The sequence below is a fragment of the Astatotilapia calliptera genome, chromosome 4, assembly GCF_900246225.1.
Source record: "Astatotilapia calliptera chromosome 4, fAstCal1.2, whole genome shotgun sequence".
NCBI classification, from domain to species: Eukaryota; Metazoa; Chordata; class Actinopteri; order Cichliformes; family Cichlidae; genus Astatotilapia; species Astatotilapia calliptera.
In genome coordinates, this window is record NC_039305.1 from 21,538,613 (window position 1) to 21,548,076 (window position 9,464).

Below are 9,464 nucleotides of genomic sequence, written 5' to 3' on the forward strand. Positions count from 1 at the left end.
CGTGCACTAGTTACTTCAAAGCCATTCTCAATAATAATTTAAAACAAAATACAACCTTAATTGCCCGTTTTGTCACGATAAGCTTTGCAAAGTTTGTATTGAACCAAAAGGTTGTTTGATTTCGGGACATGATAAATGTTTTCTGGGAATTAATTTGTGAACTAGTAAGTTGTCACAGTGGTGAAAGGATTTTTTGTTCTTTTATAAACAGCTCTTTGGCTGTTTTAGACATTTAACTGTCAGCTGTTGTTTACTCAATACTTGCTCATTCAATAGTTTGTCTTAAGGTTCAAAAGTCAAACTGATGGTAGTTTTTGTTGTTTACTGCTTTGCTTACTGCTTTGCTTACATGAGGCTTATGTCACATTGTGAATACTTCTAAGAGAGATTCTGGAGATATTAGAAATCTAACCTCATTAATAAATTTTCAGCATCTTGCTGATTTGAACTGCTGAGAGTTAAAGAATTTGTGAATGTGTGTTTCCCCTTATTGTTGACAGATGCTATTAGAGAATTTTTAATGTAATATTTCTAATTTTTTATTTTAGAGAAAACCCCAAATGTGTTTTATAATGAAAGAAAGATAAACGGAATATGCTTTCAAACTGTACTTGCATTACAATTACATGGTTACAGTGGGTGACTAATTTTGCATTGGATTCTGTGCATCTCATTCCATTGAATCTCTCCCGCCCTTTTCATTTCTCCTTCCTTTTTCACCTCTCCCTTCCTTCGTCTTCATCCATGTATGTAAATGCAGGGAATCTGGAGTTGCATCCATGGAGTTCACATTGACATGAAGAAAAAGTCAGACCTGGACTTTAGCCCCCAGGACAAAATGCTGAAGCTCATTAAGTCGGCCAAACAGATGACCAACATGTCTAACCTGGGTGGCTCCCGCATGAACTCGCCCAAACGAGAGTTCATGCACTCGGCTGGTCCTATGATCATGGACATGATGGCAGAGAAGGGGAACTTCATCTACGCTGACAACCGAAGCTATGCCCCCAAAGATATGATCTACGGGGATGCTGGCGACCTGCAGTCCTATCTCGCTAACCGCCACAAAGATCATCTTAACAACTATATCTTCCAGGGAGGTCAGCATCCTTTGACCCTGAATGATGCCAATCCCAACACAGTGGAGGTAGCAGTAAGTGCTGACGCAGTCCAGACTAACGCAAAACCGCAACGCACGCTGTGGAAGAAGTCGGTGGACACGGTTCGCTCAGTACCACCCGGGCCCTCGCCGATGCCTGACATGCTGATGCCAGACCCACGAATGTCAATGAAGACTCAGCGGTACCTCCCTGAAGATGCAGCCCATTCTGACATCTCAGACTGTTCTAGTAGAGCAGCCTCCTACAAGGACCCAGAAAACAACAAGCATCTGAAGCCCAAGGACAACTTAAAAAAAAGATCGGTGACTCCAAAATACCCAAGGGATTGCAGTGAGGTGGAGCTGTCCTACTTAAAGACTAAGCAGGTCAGCGGCGGAACCAACCAAACTGGGAGAGGAGGAGGAGGAGAGAAAATCTACACTATCGACTCAGACCGGGAGCTGAGCCTCCACTCAGACCCCATTCACTACCGTGAGAGCCACGGTCTTGCTGCGGACGATTTGGAATACCCCGAAATCTACTCCGACCACAGTGACAACTATAGGAAGTGTGAGCAGCCCATAATTCATCTGAACTCCTCGCCTTTGCATCATACAGACTCAGATCTTCTACCAGATCCAGCCTACTCAAAACACTACAACCTAAAAGAGAAAAACCTGTCCCCGCATGAATCCATTGATCGCTACAAACAGACACACTGCCGTTCCTGCTTATCCAAAGTGACTGCTAGCTACCCACCTGCAGGGCCGTACTCCTCTACTGGTTCTGCCTCAGCTTCGGGCACACGTTCACCTTATAATCGGTGTGAAGCGTGCCTCCACACGGCCAACCTGTATGACATTAGTGAGGACCAGCTCCTTGCAGACCCTTTGGTCAGCCCTACCATGCATCACCAACAGCAGCAGCAACCGGATGAAATGTTTGGTCTGTACTGGCCACAGACAGATGGCCCGCATGTCCAAAAAAGAAATCGCTTGAGGCTGAGTCGTCAGCACTCCTTTGACAACATCATGCTTGAAAAGCCCAAAGATGTAGATCTGGGCCGACCGGCACGCAGTGTCAGCCTCAAAGAGAAGGATCGCTTCTTGGACTCCACGTCTGACTCGCACTATGCGAACCTCTTTGGTATGCGTCCCTACTCTGGCAGACTCTTTGGCACTGGGTCCAAGTCTACGCTGTTTAACCACAACCTAGAGGAGAGCAAGAGGAGCAAGTCCCTGTACCCAGCCCATGGCTCGGAAAACCCTTTTCTCAGTCATTCGCTGAGGGATGACACCAGCAGCAGACTGGTCCATGGGCGTAGCTCCTCTGATATTTACCAACAGCTTTCAGTGGCTCCCATCAATACACGCAACGATGCGAACAATCTCCGCTCTTCTGTTAAATCCACCACTTCATTTTGCTCACGGGACGGGCGGATAGCTAATGACATGTACAATAAAGAGCATGCGATGCCTTACTCAGCCAATAAGACTAGTGCATACCCAGCCCCACGTGGCGTCCTAAACTCAGCCCAGTTCAGCAATAGACGGGTGTATAAAAAAATTCCCAGTCTGGAGTCAGATGTTTAGTTGATATAAGAAATAATGTGTTCTCTCCTTCTTACTCCTCTCTGGGTTTGTATTATAATTTATCAACTATGTTATCCAATAAGGGATGCCATAGCCACACTACGATTTCTTCTCTTCAACATTGTAATCCAAACGAACTTGTGCCCACTTGGGTATGACGGTATTACTACTACTCTCTTGATATCACCATTTCTATCCATTCTCTCCCATGTACCAGTGAGACAGCTATAGGGCCAGCACTCTGCCATAAGGTATCCTTGTGTAAAGAGGAGGGTAATCATTAATCCCTAGGTTTTTAGGAGTAGAAAACGACATAGCCCCATAAGTGGAACCAATATGGTACCGTATACGTTAGAGTAACACAGGGCTCCCTGCAATAGCTTTCAGAAAGGAATCAGTTGATTTGGCATTCAAATGTGCGAGGAGGTGGTGAGGAGGATGAGAGGAATTATATGACAGTGGAATTAAAGGAAGCGAGAGGAAGCTCTTTAGCCACTGTCCACCTTCCTTCTCACCGTGTTCCTTTCCACCTTCACTGTCAACCTTAGAGCTCACCAGCTGAAGAGAAAAGGCTTGACAGAAAGACCAGATGGGCAGGCCAGACATGGAGGCATCCCAGGAGGGCAGGGGCGTCACAGAGAGCTAGTCCAACGGTCTGCTGCTTGTTATGCTGACAAATATGGGCACTAAGACACCTGGCAGTGGAAGAGGAGAGAGAGAGTGAGGAAGGAAGTGATTGGCTAACTGGCACATAGTGGAGCATCAAATAGTTTGTGGCTGTTTGATAGCGTGTTCTTGTTCAGAATACAACTTTGTATGTTCAGCCCACGCTGAGGGACGCGACAGTGATGAGAAGCTGAGAGCGATGCAGGTGCTTTTAATGAATATTGTTTACAGACTGACAGATAAAAGGCATGCTGACAAAATGACTGATAGAAAAGGACAGACGAGCAGGGAAACCTAAGGCACTTGATGGGCATTTCATTTGTGGCTCTGCACAAAAAAACAAACAATAATTGCGAAGTATTGCTTTTATTCTCTTGAACTATAAGATTTCTTAGGGATTCTGGCATCCGGATCCCCCTATGTAGGATTTTAGTGTTTGCTTATTTGGTAGCACAATAGCCATTAGTTTAAACCTCCCACATTTGCTTTTGAAAAAAAAAAAAACCTAAAAGAAAAAACAACAAAGCTTACTGAAAAATACCTTCATGAGTAGCAGATTATTTTGCATGTGTTGATTTCATTTTGTGTCGGAGAAGAGAAAATACACATATACACTCTAAGACATATTTTACATTTTTCTAAAAGTAGCTGCGTCTTGCCGGATGTGGTGGGTGGCTGTGTGCACCATCACGTGGTGATCCTCTACCCTCTTAAATCTGTCATGATTGACGTAAAGGTGGAAGGGAAGAGAGCAAAGATGAGATAAACAAAATAAAAAAGGTTAAGCGCAGCTGTTTCCACCACCATCATTTTGTTTTTGGTGGGCAATAATGTGTGAGTTTTTTTTATTAATTATTATTTTATTATCCACGCCACTGAGAAACAGGGTATTAGCTATGAAAAACACCAATGATTCCTTCCTTCTTTCATCTTTCCTTCTTCCCTTTCTCCATCAATATGACATCGCTGGAGTGTTTGATGTCTATAGAGCTAATCTGAATCATTTTCTGTACTAAAAATTGAACTTTGGTTGGTTCGTCCAGCCTCTGCAGTTTAGCTTGGGATTACGTTCAGAATTTTCGATGATTTAACTTTGTGTGGAACTGTTGATCTACAACAAACCAGGGCTTTTGAGGATGTGAAGACTGCTTGGGATGGATCCCTTGTTTACCTTCGAAGCGTTGTTTGGGAGGGATGCGGGATGGGATGGGTGTTATGTGGTCATCAATTACGTATCCATCCATTGGCATGGAATAAGTCGTGTGTGCGCGCATGGCAGAACTTGGGTAAGCTTGAACTTTTTAACCAGAACATTTGGTTCTTAATCTGATTGTGTATTTTTTTTTTTTCGTTCATTCCTTTTTTTTCTTTGACAACACTAAACTGAAAAAGACTTGCACACGCATAGATTTTTTTTTCCTTGGTAGCATCATGCTTTATAAAATGTACTGTCTAAAGAAAAATGTCATGTAACGATCTTAACTGACTGATTTGCTTGATTGATTAGATTTACAAAAGCCAAAATTGCTTCAAATAATATACCTCAGGATGATTCTGTATGTTTTAGGGGGGCGTTAATAACAGTAGCAAGAGCTGTAGGATGTGCCGCAGAATTTCTTTTTGTTTTGTTTTTTTGTAGGAAAAAAAAAGAAGGGGAAAAAAAAAGACGAAGAAGAAGCGGCCATAAGGCAGAATCAAACTTTTCTCTTTTTGATGTTTACCAGTCCAAGGTCTTCCAGTTCAGCTCTCTGCCTGAGCTCATGCAACCCAAGCAAAGATAGAAGAGGAAACGAAGGAGGGAGTGAAGGGACAGCGGTAGGGGTGGGGTGAGAGGGGGGCTTAGATTGTTTTCCCAGTGTGTGGGATGTGCTGTATGCAGCTCCACTTCACACTAAGCTGAGCACCCTTCACAGAACGAAGGATGATTCTTAAACATCCAAAATCTGAAATGCTACCCTTATAGTTCCTCCTCTCCATGACTTTGAATGGCAGTTGACTGCATTAGCCACTGTGTTTCGATTGAAGCTCCATTTTTAACCACTGTCATATCGCCCTTTTTGTACTCTTGGAATACCGCAGTGAATCTCCCCCTAGCTTCCCAATCAGCTTACCCAGTGTTGACTGAAGAGCAAGATTTGTCCTTTTCTCTCTCTCTTTTTTTTTTGCATCTTATCTACATATTTATTACTATCATATTTATCTCCACATGCTGCTTGTGTGAGCTGACAAGTGAACAATATGCACATGTAAAAAAAAAAGAAAAATATCAAATGGCACCCTTGCGTTTTATGAACTCATCGCAATTTGTTCGTTTGTTCTACTTTTACAGAACTGTCATGTAAACTGATGATGTTTTCTGTTCAAACATACACAAAGAAACACGCACACACACACACGCACACACACACACACACTCAGACACACTCTTGTGATGACAACCCTGCTATTTTTTAATGGCAAAAATGTATTTTAATTACATTTAATGATAACTAATGAGGTGATGGCATGCAACCCCAGATGTAACAACTTTAATGTTTTGTTTCTTTTCTTCGTTTGATATTTTTGTTATGATGTTATGATCACTAATGCGTTGTAACCAGGTGTGATGAGTATATACATATTTGAGAGGAAAAAAAAATTATCTGTGTTTAACACAATGAAGATGCTGCTGCTGTTTTGGGGGAGAGGTTAAAGACCTGATCCCAGTGCAACTTTCTCATTGGCTGGCTGGTCATTATCAGGCCATGTTTTTGGCTAGTAGAGTGGTTGGTCACCGGTCAGGGCTTGGCTTATTTTGGTGGGACATCTGTGCTCTTCCTCCAATGGCAGGTGAGAATTACTGTATCACCAGCTCTGCTTCTCTCTTCCCTCTCCTTCATGTGTAGTCAGGATTTCAACTGTAATGAAGATAGAAGAAGAAGAAAAAAAAAAAAAGCAACCCTCAACTTTGAGTCTGCTATCCCTCCAAAGATACAAGACCTCTTTCTTTATGGTTTGCTGTAAGAATATAGCTTTTCTTTCTTTTCTTTCATTTTTTTTTAAAGAAAAAAAAACATACTTCCTCAAAGACTTTTAGGGAACTATTTTGAATATATTTAGAAATGACACCTGTATACATCGCTTGTAAATTCATACTGAAATACATCATCATGGAGAATTATAAATGATAAAGAGTAAAAACAATATTTTTTGTGTGAATTTCACAAGAGCTCTTCTGTACAGTGGCACTGTTTATCTCTCTCTTTCTTTCTCTCTCTCTCTCTCTCTCTCTCTCTCTCTCTCTCTCTGTAGAGCGGCTAGAATAAAATTTCACCATTCACAAGGTTTGTTGTCCTGTCAAAATTCCCGGTAAGCACAACAGGCTTTGCGTCTTCCTCACCTTATATGGAAGTAACCTCTTTTGTCAGTTGAAGATAACAGCTGATTCTACACGAAAGCCATTCCTTTCACAGCTAATGGTATTACCTCTACTTCTGTTAGATAAACAAAAGCGGTGCATGCTGGGTTACAAATATATGATTATTTTTATTTTTTTCATCAAGAATGTCAGGAATAAGGGTTGCTGCCTACAATATCCATCATTAATTACTTCCTCTGTGCACCTGCCACCTGTGTTTTTACATCTTTAGAAAGTCTCGTATTCATTTCGTAATTCTTGATTTTTAGCAGTAGTTTCACTTATCGGTTAATAAAGAATACCGGTAGCAATTTGCGCTAATACTAAAAGGCCTAAAATTTGAGTATACAAATGACAGCATGCTAATTTCTATGTAATCTCTGTAAGATGGTGTTTGCAAACAATTGTGCAAACATGAGATAAGAGTTTAGTACAGCTTCCAGTTACTACTGACCAGTCATGGTTAAGCAGACATTCATTGCATCCATATAAACATATAAACTGTTCTTAGGGTGAGTAAAACCATTGTATTTTCCAAAATCCAGTGTCAGAAGCACTGGCTACTGTCTGACAACAGCATCGTTTTATAATATCTGCATTCATTATCAATGACCAGTGGACAGAAGAGGAAGTTTTTGCCCAGATATCAATGCAAAAGTTATGCGCGTAAAAAATATTCTTTGGACTCCCCAAAACCAAGCTTTTCAGATTTTTACGGGAATAAATAGAGCTGACCATTTAGATGTCTGTTGGCAACAGATGAGCTCATAGCTGAGAAGCTGCACAGGTATTAAATACACAATGATATGAAAATAATAATACTATTTACCTCAGACCCGTAGCTAGATGCTGCTTCGGGTCAATCTGAAATGATTTCTCTGCCTCCTCAGATGATGTCCCAGCTCTGCCAATAAAAGCTCAAACTGCCTCATTGACATCCTGAAATATGCACGAAAGCAGACGTGATACAGCTTCAGCTCCTGGATCAAACCATGAAACTCTCCCCGCTGCTGTCTTCTTTGGATGAACCCAAAATCTCAGTTTCTTCCTTTTCTTGTTTAGAAAGATCAGGATAAGCTCATCAATGCTCGATGTTGACTTGATTTTTGTTAGGATGAAATTGACATGCTACGCTAAAAGTTTGCATCCAAAAAATTTGGAATTTCGTGTTTTTGTCACAAGTGTGAGTAAATGTCTTAAAACTGTAACCACAAAGTCACTGAAAGTCTGCAGATTCACCCAGATTGATTTCAATAAAATAGTTATACTAGTTATTTGTTTTCCATAAAAAGATTATCTTATCTGAATTGCTGCTTTACTAGTTAAACCAGACTAACAGTCTTTAAACATTTCCACTATTTTGTCAATTGTGTACATTTAATGACCAGGCAATTGTCATTAGTAACGGTAACAGTGTTGTAACGATAGAAATAGCAATTAGTTAGATTACTCGTTACTGAAAAAGTAACGCCGTTAGTAACACTGTTACTTGTAACGCCGTTATTCCCATCACTGACATGCAGATGATAAATAATACACAAAACTACACAGATCATATCATCTATATCCAGAACACAATCATTGCTCACATCTTAAATAAATCCTTGTGTATTCGCAAATTGCATAATGCTTTTAGATATCCCAAAGAGCTTCAGCAGATACTGTAGCCCTAAAATAAAAAATGTAAAGTAAATAACATCAGTTTATTTTGAAGCAAATCTCCAAAGTTGGAAACTCAAAGCAAGATAATTCAGTTGTGTTCTTACCACTAGGGAAATTCATGCTGAAAACCATCCCTTTACAGTGTACAGAATTTTTGTTGAACTGGAGTGTGTGTCTAATACACTTATACTTAGAATATAACCCTTTAACAGCTCACTTTGTATTAAGTTTTAAAATGATTACATTAAAAGATAACAAAAAAAACATACAAAGACTTATTAAAAAAAATCAACAAAAGTAAGTACATTTTATTTGTATAGGAGATTTAGAACCACAGTGCTTAAGAGAAAAGATAAATAAAAAAATAAAAGGATTCCTAAAAGTTCCTAAATAGGCTTCAACTGCTGGATGGACCTCTTATGAAGCAGATCTTAATAATCTGAGGGAGTGTATGGACACAGCATGTCTACCACAATTTCAGGCTGTCATTGGAACTGGTGCCACTCTATGCTAGAATCTCTATTGCATGGTGAGTCACAAGATCATAAAAATGATCTCAGTCATTCAGTATACATGGTACTACAGTAGTCCAGACCAGATGCTCTAAAAGCATGCATAGCCCTTTCAAAATAAGATGATTTTCGAATTTGTGTCAAAGATGATCCCAAAGACAGCTGCTCAAATATTCAATTACACAAGTCTGATATTGATATCAGTTATATTAAGTGATTAGTGAAGACCTAGAACTCACGTTTCTCTTTGCAGTCCTCATCTGACCTCGTCCATACGTTCTCTCTTGTAAGACTAAAAAGTAGAGCTCAGTCTTTGGCATTTTACTGAGGTTTTAGTGCAGCGACATTGCCTGCCTGTCACAAGCATGGACACTTCACTAGATTTGGTTCAAGAGGCTGGTTTGAAGATGAGGAACATGTGAGAGGCAGCCTCAAAGACAGCCAGAAGCACAGAGGAGGGGCAGTAATTGAAATGGGGGTGTCATTCATCAGATCGCACAGAGGCAGCCACAGTGTGGTCCAAAGAGTGCTGCAG

General features: G+C 40.6%; 1 protein-coding gene across 1 annotated transcript in view; it reads left to right on the plus strand.

The window, feature by feature from the left end:
* grin2aa (glutamate receptor, ionotropic, N-methyl D-aspartate 2A, a) overlaps positions 1 to 6,682 on the plus strand; it is a 123,049-nt gene extending 116,367 nt beyond the window's left edge. Inside the window, exon 14 of the mRNA XM_026165463.1 lies at positions 761 to 6,682. Coding sequence (XP_026021248.1) covers positions 761 to 2,692 — 1,932 coding nt within the window. The 3' untranslated portion in view covers positions 2,693 to 6,682. The remainder of the gene's footprint in view (positions 1 to 760) is intronic.
* The last annotated feature ends 2,782 nt before the right edge of the window (positions 6,683 to 9,464 follow it).